This window comes from Grammomys surdaster, unplaced genomic scaffold (genome assembly GCF_004785775.1).
Source record: "Grammomys surdaster isolate TR1022 unplaced genomic scaffold, NIH_TR_1.0 137, whole genome shotgun sequence".
NCBI lineage: Eukaryota > Metazoa > Chordata > Mammalia > Rodentia > Muridae > Grammomys > Grammomys surdaster.
Window position 1 is genome coordinate 6,996,518 of NW_021604595.1, and position 26,684 is coordinate 7,023,201.

Below are 26,684 nucleotides of genomic sequence, written 5' to 3' on the forward strand. Positions count from 1 at the left end.
ATTGCTTGTTGGTGGAGACAAACAATGTCTTGGCAGTCTGGTTTTTCCCTTTATGTGACAATGTGCTGCCTATCTGAACTCCCTGCTGTTGCTGCCCTCTGCTGTTTCTATTGAGAATTACAGGAAGCTGAATTCCAGGGGCTGCCAGGCTGGTAAAATCCCACGTTTGTGGGGGAGATCCCTGATGTGCACTCTGCTTATGATTTGATTAAGTGTCCTAGAATTCACGTTCGAGGCACCCACACACCTCTACCCTTCACTTTGACGTGGGCGTACAATCTGCAGCTGCTTCTGGGTGCTGCTTGCTAATGCTATCACATAGAGCCCAGCCTCCCCACAACGGAATGTAATGGTCCATTCTCAAACCTGCTTTTTCACTTTCTCCTTTTGTTTGTGCCCCATGACATGCCCAGACTGGAGTGGAGTCTCAAATATGCTATGACTTCCATTTCATACACACATGTGTAGGTTGTCATTTCCTGCCTTTATGATTTAATACTTTATAAAGGTGGCACCGTGGCTTGAACCCAAGCCCTTTTGCGTGCTATCTTACTTAGGGTTTCTATTGCTTCGATGAAACACCATGATCAAAAAGCAAGTTGGGAACAAAACGATTTATTTGGCTTACACTTCAACAGCCCTGTTCATTGCTGAAGGAAGTCAGGACTGTATCTCAAATAGGGCAGGAACCTAGAGGCAGGAGCTGGTGCAAAGGCCATGAAGGGGTGCTGCTTACAGCCTTGCTCCCCATGACTTGCTCAGCCTGCTTTCTTATGGAACCCAGGATCACCAGAGCAGGCATAACACTCCCCACAAGGGGCTGGACCCTTCCTCATCAATCACTAAGAAAATGCAATTACGGCTGAATCTTATGGAGGTGCCTTCTCATTTGAAGCTCCTTCCTTTCAGATAAGTCTAGCCTGTGTCAAGTTAACATAAGACTACCCGGCACAGCAGTGAAAATTCTTTACTATGCAGCCCAGTTACTGTTCTCTCTGCAGTACTCTCCCAACCACTCAGGGAGACAGCGCCTCACTGCAGCTGTGTTAGCTCCCCGTCTTGTTACTGTGATAAAAATACCTGACAAGACCTCGGGAGGAAGGGCTTGCTTTGGCTTAAAATTTGAGTGAAGACAGACCCCATCGTGTTAGGACAAGCATGGTGGCAGGAGAAGCTGCTGGTCACACTGGATCCACAAACAGCAAGCAGCATTAGTTGGGGATCTACTACTTCAAAGATACCAAGTGGGGAGGGGCATTTCCCATTTAAAACACTCTGTCAATATGGAACACTGGCCCACAGAATGGGTCACGTAGAGTTAGGATAAGTCTCCCTGCCTCAATTAACCTAATGCAGACGTCCTTACAGACAGGGCAGGGGTTAGTTTCCTAGGTGATCTAGATGCTGTCGAGTTGACAATGCTAACCATCACGATGAAGTGTATTTTTTATTCCAGTTAAATTCTACAAAACGTATTGTCGGTCTGCTTTGTCACAGCATTAAAGGTAACTTGTCCCTTTCATGATGCTCACCACTCTACCAATTCCTGATGTCACCTAAACCATAAACATGGGTTTAGCTGAGTAAATAGAGCTCGAGTAAGCCGTCTCTAAAGGACTGCTTAAGCCTGTGTTGTAATAGGAGTGAGACAACTAGCCATGACTTTTAACAGCTCATGGCCCAAATATACGACTTTAATAAAGACTGAACTCCCATGCATTGTGTGGGATCCCTTTCGGTCACTAAGCATCCACAGAAAACACAGTGTGCCAGGCCCTGTTCACAGGATGCTTTCATTAGAAAAACACACGTTTCTGACCTTGTGGGGCTGTTGTTCTGGTGGGAGGAGACAGCCTAATAAATTAAACGGTATCAGAGGACAATGAGAGCCGTGGAAGAAAATCAGACCTGGATACAGGAGGGCAGAGACTCGGATGACGGTAGCAGGTTTAGGAAGCACCTCAGGGCAGGTCTGAGTAAGGAGACAGATTGTGGGTTTCTGAAATTGTCTGGGACAAAGGAAATAATGCCCGGGTCACCAGCTTATCACAGATGACGGTGATAGGCAGTTAGAGGCCCTCCCTTTGCTGCCGCCACATATGTCCCCTTGGGCCGAATCTCTCACCAATCCTTCCAACACTTTATGGTGGCTGCGTCACTAAGAGCTCTATGTCAGAGGTAAGAAGAAGGAGTCTGCCTAAGTTATGGCTTGCCCTAGGTTTAGATGAAGTAAATACAGCTTGAGTAGCCGCCCCAAAGGACTGCTTAAGAAAGAGTAAGTGGAGGAAGTCAGGATGGCGGTAGTAGGCAAGATTGGGAATGGCATAGCTGTGTGACCCAAATACATTTTGTAGAATTTAACCAGAATAAAAAGTACTTTTTTTGAGGATCAACTAAAGTTATTATAATAAAATATCATCAAGACATGAGTCTGGCAGTCTGTTAAGGAGCCAGGGCACATCCCTGAAACATCTTTTCTCTGGAAGACATTGCTAAACTCCTGAGACCACAGACCTGTGAAATAAACAGTAAGTATTGATTTTAATGCTTAAAGAATACTCTAGCTGTTAAATCCAGTGATGAGCTCAAATTTGTAGTCAGTGTATTATTAACTTCATTTTCTTCTTATATACATATTTACGTTAAAATATTTTTTTATTTGTATGGGTGTTGTGCTTGCCTGTGAGTTTGTATACCACATTTGTACCTGGTGTTCAAGGAAGCTAAAGAGGGCATCCCATCCTCTGTAACTAGGTTCTTAGAATTGAACCCACAGATTCTGGAAGAGTAACCAGTGCTCTTAACCATTTCTTCAGCTCTCAGTTTTATATTTTAACTGAGACGTTGACCCACAAAGACAATGGCTTGGCCATACATAAGATAGAATGTGACTCATAACTTGCACAGACAAATAGCTCCTTTTTGAAAAAAAAAAAAATTCTAGGAAGCCAGATTGTGACTAAACAATCCAAGAAGCAAATCAGTAGTCTGTCCCAAACAGCTGGATCTTCCTAATAGTTCCCTAACTTAGTCCTTGCTTCCAATTCGGTGCCACCTGAGGATGGCCAAAGAAGATGCTCTCCATGACAGATCAAACAGGATGCCCCAGTCCTGTCCAGTGGCTCACAGCTTCTCCAAGCAAGCAGCAGCCTCAACTGGCTGCACACTTGACATTCTACTAGGTCTGACGGAGTAACTGCCCCTTGAGCATAGTAAACCATGAACAAATGGTTTTTATCTTTCCTTGGTCATCGGGGGACTACTGTTTTTAATTTTTAAATATTTGTGTATACATGTTTTGTCTGCGTGCATGTGCACCATGCTCGTGCCTAGTACTGGCAGAAATCAGAAGGGGGATTTTGGATTTCCTGGAACTGGACTTATTGATGGTTGTGAGTCCACGTGAGTGATGGGACTTGAACCCAGGTTCTGTACAAAAGCAGTAAGTGCTTTTAGCTGCCGAGCCAAGTCTCCTGCCCATCACTCAGTTTTCAATAGCTGAGGGCTTACTGATTTGTTTCCTCATGGTCACTTTGGACGTTTGGGAGAAGCAGTGCAGCCCAATCAATAGGTAAAGGCTAATTTTCGATTTTCTACCCAGCGAAGTGGGAGAAACACTGCCTGAGGGATCCTGGTTTCCACTGGGCAGGATTATGGCGGCCGGAAAAGAGTGCCCTAAGCAGGGATGCCTGAACGGAGGGGAGACCAAGGTGAGAGGGGCAGACGTCAATACACAAGGACGCACGGACCCTCAGCCCACTACTACCGTTCAACTCCTCTAGCTTTACCGCTTCAATATCCGCGTGTGGGTGGGGCTTCCCGCAGATGCCTTCTGCGCACGCACATCCGATGCGACGTCACATCCGGCGCCGGGAGTTGGCGGAGAAGAGGGGCAGGTCGAGTGTCCAGCGACACAGCTCCCCTCGCTCGCTCGGGCATGACGTTTATGGTTCCGCCTGCCTGCCGGTAGCCCAGCGTTCCCGGCCTGCTCTCCGCTGCCTCCCGGATCTTTTAGTCTGAACCGGGTTTGCTCTACTAGAGGTGAAGCGTGGATAGCCGGGAGAGCGGGGCCTGGGACTTCACCGGTTGCGGGCACCGTTCCCGCAGGTGGAATCACCTGAGCAGGATTTGACAGCGCGCCTTTCAGGGCGCCGCTTTTGCCATCACTGTGCAGTCTCAGGAATGCTGTCCTCAGACAGCAGGGGCAGCGAATGCTTAAAAATACAAAAAACAAAAAATCCTCGAAACTACAGACTTTGCATTTTAATGTTTGGGTTTCTAAAGACAGCTTTAAAGAGACCGTGGAACTTTTGAAAGACAATTCTAAATTCTAAATAGCTTTTTATAAAAATGAATTATAATCTTTTCCATAACCGAAAATGTTCAGATATCTAACTCCCAACAGGAAATCCAACCTCCCCTGGTTATCTGGGGACGTGTCAGGGGCTTTTATTAGCTGAGGACTTTATTCTTTGGAAGAATGTTTTCATCTTTAGTGCCTGACTCACTAACCTAGTTTGATCTTTTGGCTTACCATTAATATCACAAAGACTGCCTCTGAGATGATTTGAGTGCTCTTGCCAGATTTTAACCGTCTTCTGGTTATACGTTAATGCTGTTTCTGTGTTGGAGTTTTGTATTTTGATAATTACATTTGGCAGAATTGTGTTTACAGGAAGAAAAATAAGGGCAGGACTTAAGTATTTTTTTTCCTTCTAATTTCTACAAATGCCCATTTTCGAGAGCACAGCTAAGTAAAACAAAAGAAAATTAAAGTCATCTAGAATCTTACTAACTGAATAACTTGTTAATATTTTGGATGTCTCCTCTTACTTTAAAAACATACCTATCTTGGATCAGGAGCCATGGTCCACATCTTTTATCCCAGCACCTAGGAGGCAGAGGTGAAGATCTCTGAGTTTGAGGCCAGCCTGGGCTACTTGGTGAGACCTTGGTAGTAAAGCTGGAAGCAGAATTAGTATACACCGCTGGTTAGCCCCATTTATATAACATAACCTGCCAGCTTTTCTAATCCATCTATTTTGTTCACTCACGAATACAAGGTATTTCATTGTGCTACGGCTTCTCATAAGAATGAACCCTAGAGGCTCGGAGGACAGCTGACCTATATCTTCATATCTATATCTTTGACCAAGATGCATAAGGAAGGTGGAATAGGGTTGTGTGAATTCAAAGATTTAATGCTCCTTGCTTAGGGACAGGTAATTTATCATATTTGATTTATTGAAGTCAGAGAAAAACCACTTAATGTCTTCCCAATTCTTATTTCTTTGGTTTTAGGCTCATTTAAAAAAAAAATCCCTCCAAGGATGAAACATGACTGACGACTCTCAGAGGAACTTTCGTTCAGTCTACTATGAAAAAGTTGGGTTTCGTGGAGTTGAAGAAAAGAAATCACTGGAAATCCTCCTGAAAGATGACCGTTTGGGTGAGTCTCACCTGCTTAAGTTCATTGGTTTGAAGTTACCAGGTAACTCTTACCATAAGGGATTCAAAGCAGTACTTTGTGTGTATGTGTGTGTGTGTGTGTGTGTGTGTGTGTGTGTGTGTGTGTGTGTAATCAGAGTATCAGAGTGGTGTAGTTTGAGAAAAGTTGAAAACTTTTCAAATTCATTGAGAGGCAGAAGATTTTGTTAAGCTTCTTAAAACCTGGACACTGCTTAGTGTAGTGGTGCAAAACATTGATCCTGATAGTCTGGAGGCAGAGGCGGGGGATCTGAGTCTAAGGGCAGTCTGGACCACATGGAGAGTTCTAAGATAGCCAGGGGATAAATAGTAAGACACCTTCACCTTTAAAAAGAAATCAATTCTATTTTTTAATTAAGCTTATCTATCCCCTCTGTTTCTAGACATAGCACCTTGGTTTCTGGGTAAACTTTGCAAGAACCCTGGTTATGATTTTCTTTTGTGGAAGCTAATCCTTCAGTACACATTCATATTTAATTTATCTTAAGCCAGCAATAATAAAGACCAGTTTTTACAACAAACTTAAGTGCGTCTTGTTGGAAGAGCTGGGAATGGAACCCAGGGCCTAGCATATGCTAAGGCATGCTCTACCACTGAGCTGCCCTGTGTCCCCACGCAATTCTGTATTCAGTAAGTAATGCTAATGTTAGAGGAGATGTAGTAATAGATGCAAAATACATCTCTGTGCTACAAAAGTGCTGGTTTAGATAGCTTAGTTGGTAGAAGATGTAGATTAGAAGTGGCTAATTCTACGGCTTTGCCTAAGTTTGCTGCTGATTATGTGATGGATTTCTCCTGCAGGCACGTCTGAGCTAGACAGTTTTAAGAAGTGAAATTGTACTTTCAGGTGCTGTGAGCCCACGGGATATTTCTAATTGTTCTTTTCCTTCCTCTAGACATCGAGAAGCTTTGCACATTTAGCCAGAGGTTCCCTCTCCCATCCATGTACCGTGCATTGGTATGGAAGGTGCTTCTAGGTATGAGACCCAGGAGTCAGGGGCGGGGGGGGGGATTTGATTTCTAATGTATTGAATGAGATCCTTTGTCATCTTACAGACACAGAAGGAGCATTTGCTTAGGTTCTTTGCTGACTATTGGGTCTTCCCCAGGAGGCCCAATTACTGCTCACTGTAAAAGCTTTTTGGATCATGACTTCAGCAGAAATATATTAACGATTACTCTTGGAGTCTCTGCTTATTAGTGGCAGTAGAGAAGGTAATATTTGTTCCTGAAGTAAAGCCTTTGTACACTCAGGTATCTGGTGCATCCCTGTGGTCACCATCTTCAAAAGCACTGACAGCTATTTTAGTTTTTCCCGTAACATTTTTCTGTCTCAAATCTTATATGAAGATTTTGTAGCCTTCAAAATTAGTTCTATACAGGTGTGTGCTTTAGGTGGTCACGTCATCAGGCGTGAACATTGGGGTGGGAGAAAAGAGAACTGGCTGTCTTTGCTGTCAGCAGGCTAGCCAGGAGGAAGACCATGCTGACCTCCAGTTTTCCATCTGTCCAGAGATAGCTTGAGCTAAATTACTTTTAGGTTTTAGTCTTTAGTGCATTGTATTCTGTGACTCTCGGTGGTAGAGGATAGTGTTCTGATGCTAAGGGAGGTACATAAATGCCCCTTTATCCTTTGAAATAAAAAAATGATATGACAGATTTCAAAACAAGCAAAACAAAAACAAATGAACAAAAAATGGAATCAGAGTCTTTTTCTGCCTACAAATGTGAGACGACTTCAGAACTGGGTTGCCAAGGAAGGCGAGCTGACTCGGCGTCTGCCACAAGCAGCTGGCAGCGTCCCTTTGAGCCCTGGATCTTCCCCATCATTGCTAAGCCTGCTGGAGCATCTAATCCCTGTTCATTATCATCCTCCGTTTCTTTCTTAAGCAGCTGGGGTTTACTCACTGAGTCGGGGTGAGGATGGAGCTTTATGAGGGATATGGATTACCTCTGTGCACTGGGCATCGGAGGGTTCTAAGGGTACATTTTAGGCAATTATCACCAGTGTTCATTTCTTACGGGATACCCTGTATGTCTTATTAATGGGAGATGTTCTGTTGTGCATGTGACACATCCTGAGTGCCAAGGCCCAACTGTTTCATTTGTTGTTGTGGTGGTGGTTTTTCTTTTATCTCAGTTTTTCTTAACTTCTTTATCACCTAAACCAGTGTTGTTTTTCTGCCACAGTCAGAGACACTGGAAACACAGAGCTCTCACAGGATAAAGGGCTCTTTGTGGTCCTGGTTTGGTTGCTCTGGGCTCTATGGATGCCGCCTCTCTTGTACCATGTTAGGTAAATGCCAGAGAGAGCTTTTGGGATGAACTCTTAGACACAGGTCTCATGCCTGACACTCTGCTGCCTCTGGTAGGTTCAACTATAGCTCTTCAGTCTGCAGCAGCCCAGATGTGGACGACATTTACGTGTGTTCCCTTGACTGCTCTGAGAACCTGGTGCGCAACCCCTCAGACACACTGAGTTTATGTCAGGAAAGGACACTTAAGCATGTTTTATGCGTGGAAAGTGTTGAGCTTGTCTAACTGCTGCTTCCCAGAACGTTCTTTAGAATAATTGGCCTGTGGGATTTTTGCGTCAAAGGGGAATCACAGTCAAATGAACTGCCTGACACCTGTGCCTGACACACATGTGCTGGACGCACCTGTGCCTGACATACATGTGCCAGAGCACTCTATTGAATGCTTTATGAATTTGCCTCATCACAACAACTTGTGGATTTAGACATTATTATCTCTAATTTTCAGAAGAGAGAAGATGAGGCCCAGGAAACAGAAGGAATTGCTGAGGATGTTCAAGTTAGCGAACCTCAAACCCAAGAGTCTTGACCCCAGGCTCTCTGACTCTGCACTGTCTCATTACATTAATGGGGCAAGAATAAATAAATAAAGTGAAACATTTGTTATATCAAAACTGAGCCTTAACAATGCATTGTTACCATTCTATAATCAGTTTCCTATTGCCTGGGGCTCTGATTCTTTGGGGAACATTTGGTGTTGGGCTGGTCTGCTGTTTCCTGCTTCTGCTACGTGAGGGCACAGATGGCCACATTGCGATAGACTGAAACACTGGTGAGAGCCCTGGTGTTAGCTGATCCGAGATGGAGCCGGTCTTCGTCTGCCTGGGGTTTACGTGATACCATTTATTTATAAACACACAGGGAGGTCGTAAGATGAGGCCCTCAGTGAAAGTGCTCACTGCACAGTGTGGTAACCTGAGTTCACATCCTAGACACTCAGGTAAAGGTGGAAGGAGAGAACCAACTCCACAGGGTCTCCTCTTCACACTTCCATGCGTGCACACACACACACACACACACACACACACACACACACAGAGAGAGAGAGAGAGAGAGAGAGAGAGAGAGAGAGAGAGAGAGAGAGTTTTATGCTAAAGCCTAATGGGCAGGCAGCATAGTTAAGTAACAACCACAAAGTGTCACAGAAATACAATGTACACTGGCCTTATTGATGAGGACCATGGACTTTCGCCCAGTGACAGACTGTTCTGTAGATAAGCTTTAACTAGTGTGGATAAACGGAGGAGAAGGACTCAACATACTGTTCTGAGATGTAGGAGGCTAAGGGCCCCAGGAGCTAACGGTGCCCTCAGCTGCTAGCCAGGCACCGAGTTAAACCATCATTACAGCTGGTGTGGTTATTGCCTTGAAACTATGACACGCGTTTGTTCAAAGGCTTTTGTGGTGCCATCCCGTTTCTCTCTAACATCAGTGATGCACCATCTTGCAAAACTCTTAACATTAAAGATTGTTGGAGTGAGACTATTTGTATGACCTCAGCTGTGGGGCTGCTCCTCACGGGATTCTTTTCACTAGCGGAGGGATTTGATCGGGTATCTCAGCATTTGCCCCTTTCCTGTCCCATCTCCCGTAGGCATCTTGCCTCCACACCATGACTCTCATGCCCAGGTGATGGCCTATCGAAAAGACCAGTACTGTGACGTCCTCCATGCCCTGACAGTCGTCCGATTCATCAGTGACGCCACGCCGCAGGTGGAGGTGTATCTTCGCATGTATCAGCTTGAGTCGGGGAAGCTGCCTCGAAGTCCCGCTTTTCCTCTGGTGAGTGCTCGTTCTCACTTGACATTCAACTCCACCCCTTTTCTAAGAGTTACTTTTTGTTTTGTCTATTAATGAGTTTGCAGAGTTGTAGATCAAACCTAGGTCCTTATGAATGCTAGGCAAGCATTCTACCACTGAGCCATGCCACTAAGACTTTATTTTTCTGGCTTCCATTATTATTATTATTATTATTATTATTATTACTACTACTATTACTACTACTACTTTAGTTTTTTTACAGTCCAGTCATTGGCCTCCTCCTGGTCTGCCCTCCCACAGTTCCTTATCCCATTCCTCCTCCCCCAGATCTTAGTAAAGTGTTATCTATGAATGAATTATTGCTAATTATTTTAACAGATCTATTTATTTATGTCTATATATGTGAGTACACTGTTACTCTCTTCAGACACACCAAAAGAGGGCATCAGATCCCAGTACAGATGCTTGTGAGCTACCATGTGGTTGCTGGGAATTGAACTCAGAACCTCTAGTTAACAGTCAGTGTCGTTAACCTCTGAGCCATCTCCAGCTCCTGGCTTCCATTTTGTGATGTTTTGCGTAGAAACTTTCAGTGGTTTCCCATTACTGGCAGGATGAAAAGGGAAAGCAGCAGCTTTACGAGGATTCCTGCTCACGCTCGATCAGTGTTATTTTAAAGCACGTTTTGTTTTTGGCAAAGTCCACGTTTCTTAGTGCTGGACATGTGTTCTGAGAAACATGGCGCTAGACATTTGTTCACCCGCTAACATCAGGTATTTGTGTTTGCTCAATGCAGATAACTGTGACATTACTACACACGTTCATCCTAGAGAATCACTAGCTTCTGTTAGGTCCCTGGCTGACTCCCACTTACAATAAATAATACACATAATATATATAATAGTGATGCATGGCTATAATCTCAAACGTGAAGAAAGGGCACAGAAATACTATCCAAGAATTTCCGTGTCTTTTTACTGAAATTTCCAGCTGTTAACATTTAATGACATCTGCCTTGCCATTCCCCCCTATGTATGCACTCTTCTTCTCTCTCTCCCTCTGTTTAAATTTTTTTTTAAATTGTAGGTATATGGGTGTTTTGCCTACATGTTTGTCTGTGCACTGCTTAACATGCCATCTGCTTTCCTGTAACTGGAGTTACACATGGTCGTGAGCTACCATGTGGGTGCTGGGAACCAACCTAAACCTTCGTCTCCTGAAAGAGCAGCCAGTGCCGTCTCTCCAACTCCAGTTCCTTTTCCCTTTGAGCGGAAGTTTCCCTATGTATGTAGTACAGGCTAGCTTCCAACTCGGTATCCTCCTGCCTCTGCCTCCAGAGTGCTGGGGTCATAGGCATGTGCCTCATTTCTGGCTGTGCACAGATACTTGTTTGTATAAGCCAGAAGAGAGCAGGATGCAGTCGTGATGCTGTTCCTCCGGCTCCCTCTGTGTGCTCTTTGTGGAGACAAGGCACCTTTGTAGGCGAGCATGACACAGTTCTGAAGTTAGCACAGTGGCAGTACTCAGTCTCACCTACAGGCTTCTTCCTTACGTGCCCAGTGTTTCTGGGGATGCCATTCATCACAAATAAAAAGGCTGACTGAAGACTTTTTTGGACTGTGGATCACACTGAGTTACCATGTTGCTGTGGACGCCTGTGATTTGGGCTGGGTCCTTTGTCTTTCTCTTCCATGCCTTGGACAATTTTGACAGGTGTTGGTCAGTAATTTTAGACAGCCCCTCACTCACTTCATGGCTGGCTGGTGCTCCCTCTTGGTGTGATACCGGCTGTGTCTTTGGCAGGGATAGCATGGGTGATGTTCCCTTTGTACTGTCAGGAGACTCAGTGTGGCTCTGCCTCAGAAGACATCCATTAACTTTGATCCTCTGGTAAAGTACTGCCTGCTGGGTCTCTACTGGGAAGTTATTCTTTCTCCCCTTGTAATCACTATTTTTAAGTGAGGGAGACACTTTGAACCACTATGTAATTATCCTCTTCCTTATTAGTGTTTGGCTCATACATTTGACCAATCATTGACTTAAAATTTTTTATAAGTATTAATCTTGCATCTTTAAGTAATTTTGGACATAAAGAAGTTATATAATAGTACACCACCCCATACACCTTCATCTGTCCTCACATGCTGGGTCTCCCATAACCACAGTGTGATGACAGAGCTCACACATCAGCGTTGACACGGGGCTAGGAGCTAGGCTCAGCACCTTTCGGAGATCCCATTGCTCGTCCCTGGATGCTTCTCTGACCCCAGGTCCATGCTTCTCTGACCCCAGGTCCAGTCCTGGATCAACACTGCACTTAGTTGTCATTCTTGGTCCTGGACTACTAGTCTTCAGGCTTCCTTGCTCTCCTGTGACCTTGACAGTTTTGAGTCTCTTAGGGATTTCTCCATTTGTCTGGTGTTTACTGATAACTAGAGCCTGGTTTTGCATTGTTGGCTAGGATAGCAGACAAGCACTAGTAATGGATCACTTGGTGCAGGAGCTGTTTGCCAGGTTCTTCCCCTGTAAGCATATGCTTTGTAATTAATGAGTAACTCATGGAAAAGAACTCTGAGGCTTTTCTCATATATATAAATGTATATGTATATAAATATATGTGAAAAATAAAATTATATATCATATATAATTTACATGCAATATATTTAATTTATATATAAATATACATATACATTTAAATATAAATAATATATATACATATATAAATATAAAACATATAAATATATAAAGATATGTTTATATTTATATACTTACGCATTTATTATTTATAAATTATTTATTACATATAAATATGTAATATATAAATTACAAATATGTATCATACATTTTTAAGACAAAGTCTCATTGTGTAACCCTGGCTGGCCCGGAACTTGTGACATAGACCAGGTTGGTCTTGAACTCAGACAGCTCCATCTGCCTTTGCCTCCTGTGCTGGGATTAAAGGTGTGTGCTACCCACATGGAATTTTTGGACTTAAAATTCTTCTTTCCTAAAATATTGTTACTGTTCTGACTGACAAATGGTGATTCTCTAATTTCTGAAGTCTCCTTGTGTCTGTTATTTGACAACTGTAAGAGTTTCCTTAGCATTTATTTATTGATGCCAATGTGGATGTATGGGGCCCTTTTTAAGGTAATGGCCTATAATCTTTTCCTGCCATTTTTTTCTATTGATGTTCAAAATACTCCAGCTTCAGTCAGTAGGAGCCCCTGAGATTTTATATATATATAAAATGTATAATATATATGGCATATATATATATATTATATATTCATAAATGCCAATTTCTCATTCTCTCTTTACACACACACACACATACACGCACGCATGCATGCACGCACACACGCATGTACATGCACACACACAAAATATAGATATAGATGTTGTGCTGCTGGGCCTGAACCCAGAGCACACACGCCAGACAAGTGCCCGGCTGCTGAGCTGTACCCCAGCCTTTACGTTTTTTGTGTATCTCTATGTATTATAATAAATTCAATTCCAACCCCATGTTACAAGTTCATTTTAGCCTTCCCTGTGACAGCTGCAGATATTAAAAAGTTCCCATTATGCTAAGGTATTTGCTTCTGGCTTGTTTTCCTGTATGCTCTAATGTTGCCAGCCACGCCTGGCTACTTTATTGCAGTTGTCTACATATTTTAATGAAGGTTTTATTTATCTGGTGAAAACAGAATGAATTTTTCAAGCAAGGGTTTGCATGCAATCTTTGGTTATCTACAAAATTTGTTTTTCCTGAGCCTGGTCTTTGAGCCAGGCGTGACCTCACCCACCTCTAATCCCCAGGACTCAGGGCTTGAGTTTGAGAGCAACTATATAGTGACATCTCACCTCAAAAATTGACTTACTTTACATATGACTTAGTATATCTATATCCAATTACAGATGTAGGAGTTAATGATAGAGTGACAAATTAGCACTGATGAAGGCCATCACTCTTACCATTACATTCATGAAGAGGGAGAAGAGCCGCAGGTGTTAAGTGGTGCTTAGGACGGTCTCATTTTCCTGTCACTCAGGGGCAGCACGGAGACACTGGTAGCACCACATGAGCTCTGTGGTTCAGGGACTGAGTCTGTGGCTTCTTGAGTGCTAAGCAAGTGCTGTACCACCAAGCCACATCTCCACGCCCTGCGTCCTTTATTTTACCTTTTGCTCAGTGGCCCAGTTGCAGTCCTCCTACCTTAGCCTCTTGAACAGCTGAGACTACAGGCGAGAAGGGCTCTGAGTTCTTGAATTACTTATTGAATAAGGTTAGCTATTCTGTTAGTGTAAGAAATGTAAGTCTAAACTACAGGCATGGCTTCCATCTCATCCCTACTCACTGCTCCGTGCTCTGACCCAGACACCTTCCGTGCAGCCTCAGGTGTACTTGCTGTTTGAACGTGGGAGTGGGGTTTTGTCTCTCTACCTCTCCCTACACACACAGCCCCTCCTGTGCTATTATGAGGTAGTAAGAGCTTGTGAGGGCCCAGCTTGGACACAGCTGGGCGAAGCATGCTGGTCTTCCTCACCTGGTCGCAGTGACCAGGAGCAGCCAGTGACATATCACCGGCAGGGTCACCCAGACCAGGCCTAGGCCTGTGTGGAATCCCTAGAGAGGAACTGTTCCTCTCTTTCTTACTCCCTTTGTATCCTCCAATACTGTAATAAGATGTTTAGAGAAATACATTTCTTACGATTCTTACATCCTGTGGATATTAGAAAGCTGAAAGACAACCTCAGACTGAAGTGTCTTTTATTAAAACAGGAGTTGTCATCTAACTTGGAGCTTCTCAGGGGCATAGAAAGGTATTTCTTAATGTTCATATATATGAGTACACTGTGGCTGTCTTCAGACACACCAGAAGAGGGCATCAGATCCCATTACAGATGGTTGTGAGCCACCATGTGGTTGCTGGGAATCGAACTCATGACCTCTGGAAGAGCAGTCAGTGCTCTTAACTGCTGAGCACCCCAGTTTGAAACTTTTAAGATTAAAAAGACATTAAGAGGGCTGGAGAGATGGCTGGAGAGAAACTTTTAAAAAAAAGTTTCAAACTATGAAAGCCTAGGTGAAAATGTAAGTTGTTTTGATTTGTTTGGTTTTGGTGTTGATGGCAATATTTGAAAACAGAATAACTTTCCACATAGGGTTTCAGTTTTTATAAGATTTATCTGTTGAAAATTTCTTGAAGATTTACTTTCATTTTTGAATATCTGAGAAATGTCATTCTTTGGCTTCCTAAAATTCTGGTTTTAGGGTGTTTAAACTTTTAAGTAGAACAGCGTTCTAAAGGTGTGTGTGTGGAAGTTTTGACATAAATCAGATGTTTCGTGAGCTCATTTGGAGTCCCTTAGTATTCATCATAAGTTATGTCCTGACACATTCCAAAGTGGCTTGTGTCTCACATCCCTCTGAAGGAACCCTGGTCTAGCTGGGGACTGGCTGGGTGGAGAGAGACCCTGCCTGGCCTGCGCTTGCCAAGCTGACTCCACTCAGAAGCCAGCTGTTGTTCAGCTCTGCTGACTCCCATCATTCCTTTCCCATGCTTCTCCTCACTGACACACTCTGCCTCCAGATCCCTCTTTGATTTATTAATGTGGGCTCTTCAAGAGCAGAGGGCAGTATTAGGTTTTCAGTAAAGAAATATATCTTCCTTTCTGCTGCCTCCCTCTTGAGATTTATTATTAATCTTTCAGGAGCCGGAGGATGAAGTCTTTCTTGCCATTGCTAAAGCCATGGAAGAGATGGTGGAAGACAGTGTGGACTGTTACTGGATCACCCGGTGCTTCGTGAAACAGTTAAATAACAAGTACCGGGACGCTTTACCTCAGCTGGTGAGGAATTTTTGTTATGTTTTTGTTTTGATGGGAGTGTTATTGGGAAGTGAGCAGTGTCAGAGAACACCCTTACCCAGTTGCTGCTGCTGTGATGAGTGGACCCTCTACTGCAGTCCTGGCAGATGTTTTTTTCTGCAAAAGGCAAGAAAGTATTTCCCATGGAATGGGCCCTGTGTCTCCTTTGCAGCCACTGGGATCTGCTATTGGAGGACAGAGGCAACCCGGGACTGCCGGGTCTCCATGGGGTGGATTCACCTGCAGGCCCACCTGCTCTGGAGGATTCCTGGTCCTGGTCCAGACCCACTGGCTTATCTAGAATGGTCCCTCCATGTTAGGGTTTCTGTCTGCCCAGATGTATGGAAGGCCTGGTGACAGGAACTTGTCTCTTCTCACACACAGCCTCCAGGCCAGAGTGAGGGAGGGGACTCGGCTCCTGTCCTCTTGTTCCAGCATGCACATACGTACATGCATGAACATAGGAACACATGAAGTGCACTACTCCACACACGGTCCCTACCACTGTTGTATGTTCGTCTGCAACTCTGCACTTGGAGAATTTCTAGGCTCATTCATTGCCTTCAGTTCTGACTTCCTGTTAGTACTCAGAGGGTTGAAAATTTCTCATTACCTTTCCTCAATTAAATCTGAGTCTCTCGGTGTGGGGCCTAGAATTCGAATGTTTCAAAGCCTTAGGCAATTGTGATTGTAGCTGGGATTGACAGCCTCTCGTTTAGAATCACTTTTCCTACCTAATTTACTCAGCGTTTCCTCCTACGAATTTGCTGTAATTAAGTCTAATAGCCCCACACCGGCAGTAAACAGCCCCTTGCTCTTTACACATGCGCATGCGTGCGTGAGCGCCCCCTAGGGAGGTGCTGTAAGAGAACGCTTCAGCAGTATCTGGGGTGTCATACTTAAAATCTCCTTACTCAGTTTGGGCACATTTATATTTTCACTTGGCAAGCAGGCCCTGAGCTTGCCGGCTTTCCACTCTGCTGCTCAGGTGTTAGGCTCCCGGTCTTGTCCTCAGGCAGTGACCACACCCTCTCATTCTGTCTGACAACTCTGAGGGCCAGAGAAGTTAGTGTGCTTTGAAGATCTCTATTGTTTTCTTTGCTTGCTTGTGTGTGTGTGTGTGTGTGTGTGTGTGTGTGTGTGTGTGTGTCTGTGTCTGTGTCTGTGTCTGTGTATGAGGCAGGGTTACATGTAGCCCAGGCTAGCCTTGAACTTGCTATGCAGATGAGGGTGATACTCCCAGCATTCTCTGCCATCCCTGACTTTTTCTTTGTATTTAAGAGTCAGCAAGTATTCTGCATATTATCCTTAGTGTAGTAATATTCCTGTTTGTTGTTTTAAGATTGTAAGCTTCATACGTGAGGTCTGTCAGTGTTGTCTTTTTTCATGCTTACGTTTTCTGTATCCCTTACCAACTCCACAACTGGTAAAACATATTTCTTTAGTTACACGTTGTGACATAATCCCCAAATCCCAGCACTCTGGAGACTGAGGCAGAGGATCAGGAATACACAGCCTGCCTGGGCTGTATGCATCCCTATCTGAGAGAGAAAACCCATCCCTTCACCATATTTTTCCCCTTGACCTTTTCAAATGCTCTAACCATTTAAGCTTAGCTCTGACTTGTCTACCTTCTCTCTGACTGGTGTCAGACATGGTGGATTTCATACCTCAGCATGTGTCTGTAACACATGGCTTCTCCTAGCAGCCAGCTCTCCTCCTCATCTAGCTTAGCGTGTCAGGACCATCGTGCATTTCACACAGTCTGACTTGTTAGTGAGTTTAAGCTCATAGCTCCGTGTTTGTGCAGCTGAGGGCACTGCACCTCAGAGAAGTTAAATCCCTTGCTGAAGGCGATACAATGGCTGCTCTAACTCCCGGTCCTGTTGCTCACTACTGGTAGGATTAAGACTTACAGGTCTATTTACTGGTTCACCTCTCCCCCCACCCTCCACCCCCAATCTTGGGCTTCACACATCTTAGACAAGAGCTCTACTTCTGAGCAGTGTTCTAGCCCTTTCTTTTTGTTTGTTGAGAGCAGGAAGGGGGAGGGGGGAAGTCCTGTTAAGTTGCCCAGGCTGGCTTTGAACTTGTGATCTTCTTGCTTCAGCCTCCACCACAAAGCAAACAACCCTGGTTCTTGTTACAGCCAAGTTTTTATAACCTTGGTCTGACATTTTTTTTTATACTTTTGTGACTTTCCTTTGCAGTCTGTTCCCACCAAGCATAGGCTGCTGCTTTAGAGATGCAGGGAATCTGATGTCCACTTTTGACATGTGTGCAGGCAAAACACTCACACACATAAAATAAAATAAGTAAATCTCAGGGCTGGAGAGATGGCTCCACAGTTAAGAGCACTGACTGCTTTTCTAGAAGGCCTAAGTTCAGTTCCCAGCAACCACATGGTAGCTCACAACCGTCTGTAATGAGATTCGGTGCCCTCTTCTGGTGTGTCTGAAGACAGCTACAGTGTGTACTCAATCATACAATAAATAAATTAAATAAATAAATAAATAAATAAATAAATCTTTTAAAACATAAGTAAATCTTAAAAAATTAAATAAATAATTAAAAATTAAAGCGTGAGAGAAGATGCAGTGCTCCCAGCCGACTGAGCGCTGTGCTGTAGTGTGCTGCTTCCTTATGGTAGCTGACCTACTGTGAGCGCTGTGCTGTAGTGTGCTGCTTCCTTATGGTAGCTGACCTACTGTGAGCGCTGTGCTGTAGTGTGCTGCTTCCTTATGGTAGCTGACCTACTGTGAGCGCTGTGCTGTAGTGTGCTACTTCCTGGGACCACATCATAGCGTTTTTCAGACTTTTCAGAGTTCAACCATGTGACAGTGTCTCTCACTGCCAGGAAGCACAGAGGCTAGTTTTATTTTCTTCATTTAGAATTTGGGGCAGAACTGGAGAGATGGCTCAGTGATTAAGAGCACTTGTTGCTCTTGCAGAAGACCTACATTTGATCCCCAGCACCCAGATGACAGCCCACAATCATCTATAAGTTCAGTTCCAGGGACTCTGATACCCTCTTATGGTTTTTGTGGGTACCAGACACACACATGGTGCACAGAGATATATGATGGCAAATATACACACACACACACACACACACACAGAGAGTCAGAGAGAGAGAGACAGAGAGACAGAGAGACACAGAGAGAGAGACAGAGAGAGATGGAGAGAGAGATAGAGAGAGACAGAGAACACAGACACAGACAGAGAGAGACATAGAAAGACAGAGAGCAGGTAGAGAGCTCAGTGGGTAAAGGCTGCTGCCACCAAGCTAAAAAACAAAACTGGCTAACCCAATGAAAAAGTGCCCTTCCTTAAGTAACTAAGAGGGTGCATCTGAGAGGAGGTGCCACCTCCATGCCGTATTGCTGATGCCAGCCAGTGTGGCTGCACCTCCACTTATACTTGTCTTAGAAGAGAGATGGTACTGGACAGCCCTGCTGCTGGGTCTGGGTGCAGCTGCTTCCGCCTTCCAAGGCACTCCCACCCATACTGATGATGGGTGCAGAGTTTGTGCCTCTGGTCCTCCCTTATGTCTCAGCCTCCTTGGCACTGGGGGGTGTGCAGAATAGTATAGTCAGTGTATGTTCATGTGTGTGTGTACGTGTGTGTGTGTGTAGGCCACTAGAGGGTGTTGGGTGTCCTCTATTTTTTTCTACCTATTCCCTTGACATGGCCTTTCTCCCTGGACTTGGACTTGTGTTTTCTTGTCTAGGCTGGAAGCCAGCAAGCCCCTGAGGTCCTCCCATCTCTGGGAGTTACTGGAATGCAGGATGCCAAGCTGGTTACATGGGCGCTGGGATCTGAACTCCAGTCCCCATGATTGTGTGACAAGTGCTCTTAACCTCAGAGGGGCAGTTTCTTTAGCCCATCCTTTTGGCTTCTTGAGACAGGATCCCCTATGTAGCCCAGGCTGACCTCAGACACCACTGTTGTACCTCAGTATGTTGAATGCTGAGATAAGAGGCTTGTGGCTTTCCCTTTTCATCTCGTTATGTGATTGGCTGCTCCAGATCACTCAGCATTGCCATGGGCCTTTTGTAGCTGTCTGTAATAACTGACTCTTGCTTTGGACTCTGCTGTAGCTGTTGGTTCTGGTTTGTGCAGTATCAGGTGACTGCCATTCCATTTTGCTTGGTTACTGTCCTGTGGGTTGAGCACAGAGTCCTTTGTCCCAAGGAAGCACTCAGTTCCAGTATGGTCACCCTTGTCCGTACTGACCAGAAGCGTGGGTTAGGACTGACGTGATGGTTCTCACGTTTTCTAGCACTTTCTCTCACTCAGTATGTACACGTTCTCATCATAGGTTGCAGCATGAAATGACATTATGTCACAGGAGATGAGTAACCACTCTTGCTGTGTCATCTTTAGCCCAAGGCTTTCGAACAGTACTTGAATCTGGAAGACAGTAGGCTGCTGAGTCACCTGAAGACGTGTTCTGCAGTATCCAAACTTCCCTATGATCTCTGGTTCAAAAGGTGCTTCGCGGGATGCCTACCAGAGTCCAGTTTACAGAGGTACGTGTTTCCCCCACTGCACACCGGGAGCTTGGAGTCAGAAAGAGATCCTGGCCCTTAGGTGATCATCCCTCAGAACTTAAGTTTGCTCCAGAACAAGAAGGTGATTCAAAGTTACCTTCCCTAGCAGTTTCTGTAACTGTAACGTGGTTCTCCTTATTGTTGAGTACGTGCCTGGGAAGACCGTGGGTGGGCCTCTATGTGGATGCCACGAGGCAGTCGTAGCTGACGCTGTCCAGCAGCCGGAGTGCTTCTTTTCCAGACAGGTGGCGGATCCCGGCAGACCAGACACCTTTGTCTTTCTTAGGTGTTTCATGACATCCTCAAGAGAGCTAAAGGCTGTCAGAGACAAGCTTTGCTTCTCCAGTCACTTTGAGACCCATGTTAGGGCAGTGGTTCTCAACATTTGGGATCAAATGACTCTTTCATAGGGGTCACCAGAGACCATTAGAAAACACAGATATTTACATTACGTTCATAACAACAGAAAATTTCAGTTGTGAAGCAGCGATAAAGATGACGTTATGGTTGTGAGTCACCAAGCATGAGGAAGTGAATTAAAGGCTCCCGGCGTTAGGAAGGCTGAGAACCACTGGGTTAAGGGTGTTTCTCAGTCTCAGCCCCACAACTCCAGGTCTTTGTCATGTTGTTTGAAGAAAAGAAGTCAGCACAAAGCATTAGAGGCATATGTGTAACTTAGCATAAAGATTCTACTACCAATTTCAACAGTTACAGGAATCATCAAACTATTTTAGAGTAATAGTTGGTCAAGAACCAGTTCCTGGGTCCTGGAGGTGGCTCAGCAGGTACAGTTACTCAGTGTCTAAACATGGTGACCTGAGTTTGGATCCCAGCACCCATGTAAGAGGCCAGGTGTGATGGTGTGTGTCTGTAAACCTAGCACTGGCAGGGGTGTTTGTGGACACAGGCAGGTCCCTGCAGCTAACTAGACAGCCAGTCCAGGCGACTGGTGAGCCTGAGCTGAACTGGTGAACTCAGAGACTCTTATCTTGAAAAGTAAAGTGGAATACAGTAGACGAAGCCATCCTCCATCAACCTCAGCCTTCACACATTTACACGTATGTTCATGTGCACCTGTACACAGGCATGTGTACATATATGTGCATAAAGAGCCCTGGGAGACGTTTAGAGAACCTGTTCCAGACTCACTGCCAATGAAATTACCTCGCCTGAAATTTCATTTGCTGCTTTGTTGTCCCGTGGTGTGCAGTAGTCATCTGGCATTCCATGACAGCAGCAGGGTCCACTCTGGTTGAAGACTTTCTTCTTTTCAGTTCCTAGCAGGCATTTGAAGCACTACAGAGCAGTAATAACCTTAAGCGAGCCCTTTTTCCCTTCTAAAGCTCTTCTTTCTAGAATTTGCTCAGTGGCTCGTCTATCATGTGGTTGATACTGATTATTTCACAGTTGTTCTCTGAAGCATGGACTTAAAATGAGTGTAATTTGATTTTAATTCATAATCTGAGATGTCTGGGTAACATCAGTTCTGCAACCCTCTAATTTGGTGATCTCTCCATTTTGTAGGGTCTGGGATAAAGTCATAAGTGGATCCTGTAAGATACTAGTGTTTGTAGCCGTAGAGATATTATTAACCTTTAAAATAAAGGTCATGGCATTGAACAGAGCAGAGAAGATAACAAAGTTCCTGGAAAATGTGAGTGCTTTTTCTCCTTGGGGTTGGAATCTGGAAATGAAGGCAGCCTGGCAAACAGGATTTTCCTATTGTGTTTTATTATTTCATAGAAATAAAATAGTTTATCTTTTACTCTGCTAAAGGGTTTTGTTAGTGGTGGTTTGAACTGGTGACCTGTGCTGGCCTGGAACTCTCTATACCCCATGCTGGCCTCCAGTTTTTGGTAATTCTCCTGCCTCAGCCTCCTGAGTGCTAGGATTATAGTCAAGCACCCCACTCCTGGCAAGGAGAAATAGTTATTTTTCCTTAACAGTATTGGTGTCCCCCTCTTCTCTTTTGGGGATGTTGGTCTGCATGCAAGCCCCTTGCTCAAGCGTGCCTCCTGGCAGCGGAGTCTCACTTCCAGTGAGCAAACCAGGAACTAGAAGCCATGGGAACAGCACAGGTGGGGGGTCCCTAGGCTTTCCTTGCCTTTAACTCCTCTGGTGTAATCCCAGCTGGGTCGGTTAATGTGCCTAAGTATCATGTTAGTGCTTGCTAAAAAAGGACAGTGGATCAGCTTCTTCCTCTTAGAACATTCTCTCCTGGGTAAACAGTAAGGAGGCTGTGCCTGCATAGAGTACATCATGGAGCCGACTCTGAATCCCACCCACCCCCTTTGTAATTAGTCTGCTTTAACATGTGAAGTACGGTCTGGTCAGTAGTCAGAGCTACGTGAGTGTGTGTGTTCATTTTAAGTGAATCACCATTATTATACTAATTAGTGGCCAACAGTGCCAGCCTTAACAGCTATCTTCTGTCATCCTGTGAACAGCTCTGGGAATCTGGGATGTTGTTCCCCTGTTTAGATGTCAATGCTGAACCTAGGCAGCTGAGTACTTGTCTAGAGCTAAGTGGTGAGTGGCAACGAAGATTGTCTGGCACCAGAGCTACTCAGTGTGTCCCCAGGTGCATTAGATAATACCGCCTCTACTATCACCGTCTAAAACCAGAGAGAGCTCCCATGGAAATGGGTCTGCCACAGAAAATGAGGGGAGATCCTGCAGTAACAGAGATTTCACTTGGACTCCTTTGTTCGTCACAGATCCCCCAGGACAGCTCAGATGCCATCGTGAGCAAGGCCATCGACTTGTGGCACAAGCACTGTGGGACCCCAGTACATTCCGCCTGACAGCTCGTGACTTCACTGGCAGTCTGCAGGCCCTCTCTGAGCACTCTGGTCACGTCACTGGGTCTACCAACTGGTTAGAAATAACAGTCTTGCTGTGGTGCTCAAAATGCAACCCCTCCACCCCCAATAAGTAAAATAATTTAATCAAAATGCCTGGCGTGGCCATGTTGTGAAGCTGCATCTCTTGGTGACACCGACGTGCAATTCTGGTATAGTGTTCTAAACGGGCGAATAGGAAATTCCTCCTGGTCTTAGGCAGCTCTGTTTAGGTCCACCCTGGGCACTCTGGTGAATGGTAGGAGTGAAGCCCTGCCTCCCTCTGATGAGCACCAGCACACGTTAGTTACTTAGGAAGGATTGGTTCTGGAAGAAGAGCAGCTTTCTTTTCCTGGACTCTCTGATTTGGCTTTAGCCTTCTGTTGCCCTAGCACGTGTATAAGTATGAGCCAACCGCTGTCTCATGCTCTGTCTGGCTAAACTGGCTTAAAAGCAGTCCCTGCATTTCCTTACCTGCTCCTTCCTTCTCTGCTAGCTAGAGTGGAGCCTTGCCTTTTCTTTCTTGAGATGAGACCTCATTCTGTACCTCACTTTCTGGAACTCTTGATGTAGCTGGCCTTGAACTCCTAGCAGTCCTCCTGCCTCAGCCTCCGGAGTGTTGGGATTTTATTAAATAAAACACCTCTAAACTTACCTTCTGGGAGAGCACTTGCTTGGTATTTGTGGGTCTCTTGGTGTTTTTTAACAAATCACTAAATGTCAGGTGCACTTTCCACAGCCCTGTGCTACCACAGGATGGGGAGGGGTGGAGGTTACCTCAGGCCACATTCCGTCACACAATGGTCACCCTTCATGAAGCATTTGATGACTTTGAGACTGAAATGGGGCCCTTGTTTCAGGCTCACTCAGCTCACAGTCCTATAAGAACATGGAGAGTCAGAGTTTTTGCGCCATCCCCCACTGCACAGCGAGGGGAGGAAATGACGAAATAGAGTTATGCTTCTGAGAACCCAGGCCCTCCTCAGTGTGTGAAGTAGCCGGTCACAAAGAGCTGAGAAGAAACAGAGCTACTGAGCCCAGCTGGTCAGTCTGCAGAGTACCAGACAAAGGGAGTCTTTAAAAATGGACTAGGAATTCCATTCAGAAGAAAACTCTCTTAAAACAAATTGCCACCTGTGGTTAATATTTTAAAAAATGATTCTCTGCCAGCCATTTATTTAGTAACTACTCCTGTAACCTGAAGAACTTTGGAGACATAGGGAAAACACACATGCAAGGGAAACTGCCCCAGTGCTGTCCGTCCTAGTGATCATAGAGAATATGTGAAATTCACAGAGACATGATAAAGAACGTGTGTTCCTTCTCTGTGTGTGTCCATGTGTGCAGGTAAGAATGGACTTGGGTACATGTGTAGAGGCCGGAGTCCACCTCTGGTCTTCCTCAGGGTGATCATCCACCTTGCTTTGTGAGACAGCTCTTTGAGACCTGGCACTTGCCTGTTAAGTTAGCTAGGCTAGATGGATTGTGAGCCTCAGGGGATCCTTCCATCTCTGTTTCACTAGCCTGGAGATGACAGCACATGCCCACATGCCACCGTGTTCAGCTTTTTATCGGTGCTGGGGGCAGGGCTTGGGTCCTCACACTTGCATAGTAAAAGTTGTATGGCCTGAGCTAGCTCCCCAACATGGGTTCTTTTCCTTTAGTAGGTATGTATTATTTGAACACATTTTTTTTTTTTAAGTGAAATAGATGTGTTGAAATCCATTGGTATTAGCGATTGGTATTGGGATTCCCAATCCCATGAGATAGAAAAGAACTAGCAACCTCTAAACTGGAGGAGAGTTTGCAAATACACAGCCCTGGATGCTGGGGAGGTGGGCTGCCCTGAGTGTACACTGGGGACCAGGCAGGAGCCCTGCAGCCGAGGGCTGCAGACTTGGAGGCTACAGCGCCTCTTCCTTGCTGTTTTCCCAAGGTCAGAAGGTCTCATGTGGTGGACTCCTACTGTACTGCCATGGACCCAGACAGCACCTTGCATGTGTGCACTGTCAAAGCCAGTCTGGTGATACTTGTCCATAAAGTGACTTAGTGTGACACGGTGCATATTTTTCTTATTAGAAACTAAATAGCCAAGGGCTTTTTGAGAACTACATATAAACTCCAGCACACAGGAACCCACTGTTTCATGGCAGGACTATCTGGAGAGAGCTTAGTGTTTAGCTTCTGCCTCCTGCCCGCCCCACTAATAAAAGTGCCTGTGTTCTGTTTCATTAGAACATTGTCAAGATGTAGCGGAATGCTGACTACATAAACCCCAGGGTGCTAAGTCACGGCCAGGGCTGGAATGTGGATTCTCCTGTTTTGTAGAGCTGGGACTTACTGTGATAGATTTAGTTCTGTTCTGTCTCTTCTGGAGTCTTTAAGCACCAATGACAGAAGCTCAAAATCCACTAGGATTGGAGACACAAAGGAAAGGGGAAGTGGGTGTGTGTGTGTTGGGGAAGCTGATACATATGGGGTGTGTCTGTGTGTGTCTGTGTGTGGTGTATATGTGGAGAGGGCATATCTCTATCTATCTATCTATCTATCTATCTATCTATCTATCTATCTATCTATCTATCTATCGTGTGTATTTGTATATTTATGGAATGTGTATACGTGGTGTATGTAGAATGGGAAAACATATATGTATATATGTGTGTGTATGTGTGTGTGTGTGTATGTGTATGTGTGTGTGTGTGTGTGTGTAGTATGTGTGTGAGTAGGTATATATATGGAAGGGTGTGGTATATATGTGGTTTGGGGTAGGTGTGTATGTGGAGTGTGTATTTGTGAGTGTATATATCAAAGGGGACTGGTATCTATGAGGTGAGACTGTGAATAGGTAGGTGTAGATTATGGACATGTAGATTATGTAGGGGTCAGTGTATGGCATGTGTATGTGTGTTGGGTGTATGTGAAATGTGTGGTCGTTGTATATTTGTTGTGTGTTAAGTATGCCTTGTATGTATGGGGGTCTGACTGTGTGTTGGAATGTGTGTGGCTTTGCCCTCGTGACAGTTGGTACTTTTGAGGGAGGCACTATGGAGCAGAGACTTTGAATGACCTGCTTCTCAATGCTGCCCCTGCCTCTCTGGTGCCCTGGCCATTTGGAGTCTGGTTCCTTAGTTTCCCTTCCTCATGACTCAAATGTGAGCGTTCCTATTTGTGAGTCAGCACTGAACTGAGTGCAGGGTTGCTGGAGAAGATGCCTGGAGCCTGCCCACTGGGAGCTGATTACATAACAGAATATAAGCAGTAAGCACATCTGTTTCCTTCTAGAAGCTGAGAATACCTTTCACCTACTGAGCTGGCACACAAGGGAAAGATAGGGTGACTCTGGGATGCAGGAATCGGGGGAGAGGTGTCAGGATAGCCTTTGGATAAGGGAGCGGGGCTCTGCAGCGTTCCCTGGTTTGTGCTCCAAGCCCACCACTCAGCTTTCCTTTTCTCAGCCTCACACTTGGACTCTTACCCACAGCCTAGCGTATACATATTGGTGTGCGTCACATGTGGTCTCCGGGAACGCTGGGTCACAGTGAGAGGTGGTTCCCAGCTATACTCTCAGCTCTCTGGAAGTAAGGATAATGAGTTCAGGGCCAACCTGGGCTACGTGAGACCCTGTCTGATAACAAACAAAAATGAAGTAAAACTTCCAAAGAAAAGCAAAAGTCCCCCCCCCCCAGCACTCTGGAATGGGAATGCCTATATCCCTATGGTTAGTTAGGGAGGGTGTGGCTGGATCCTGCCTGTTGAGCCATTTTATCCTTCAAGATCAATTTCAGCCTGTCCTGCTCAGGAGAGGCCCTTGTAAACTTGTGGGCTGAAATCACACTTCATTTCCTCTCTGGCTCTAG

At 45.0% G+C, this 26,684-nt stretch overlaps 1 protein-coding gene and 1 long non-coding RNA gene across 2 annotated transcripts; both read left to right on the top strand.

The window, feature by feature from the left end:
• The first annotated feature begins 3,853 nt into the window (after window positions 1–3,853).
• On the top strand, window positions 3,854–23,481 carry Tbc1d7 (TBC1 domain family member 7). The gene is made up of 8 exons (XM_028763168.1): window positions 3,854–4,041; window positions 5,302–5,449; window positions 6,384–6,464; window positions 9,397–9,584; window positions 15,279–15,416; window positions 19,821–19,966; window positions 21,512–21,641; window positions 22,705–23,481. The coding sequence occupies exons 2-8, from the start codon at window positions 5,338–5,340 to the stop codon at window positions 22,789–22,791; spliced, it is 882 nt and encodes a 293-aa protein (XP_028619001.1). The 5' UTR covers window positions 3,854–4,041; window positions 5,302–5,337; the 3' UTR covers window positions 22,792–23,481.
• Window positions 6,553–8,416, top strand: LOC114617579. Its single transcript, XR_003710814.1, has 2 exons — window positions 6,553–6,702; window positions 8,251–8,416. It is a non-coding gene; the product is annotated as an uncharacterized LOC114617579 (long non-coding RNA).
• Window positions 23,482–26,684: the final 3,203 nt, after the last annotated feature.

Bases quoted from the DNA above. Each gene is read 5' to 3' on its own strand.
- Tbc1d7 (XM_028763168.1), top strand. From the start codon at position 5,338: ATGACTGACGACTCTCAGAGGAACTTTCGTTCAGTCTACTATGAAAAA. The intron at 6,465-9,396 runs GTATGAGACCCA...CATCTCCCGTAG, and splicing joins GGTATGGAAGGTGCTTCTAG to GCATCTTGCCTCCACACCAT. The intron at 9,585-15,278 runs GTGAGTGCTCGT...TTAATCTTTCAG, and splicing joins GAAGTCCCGCTTTTCCTCTG to GAGCCGGAGGATGAAGTCTT.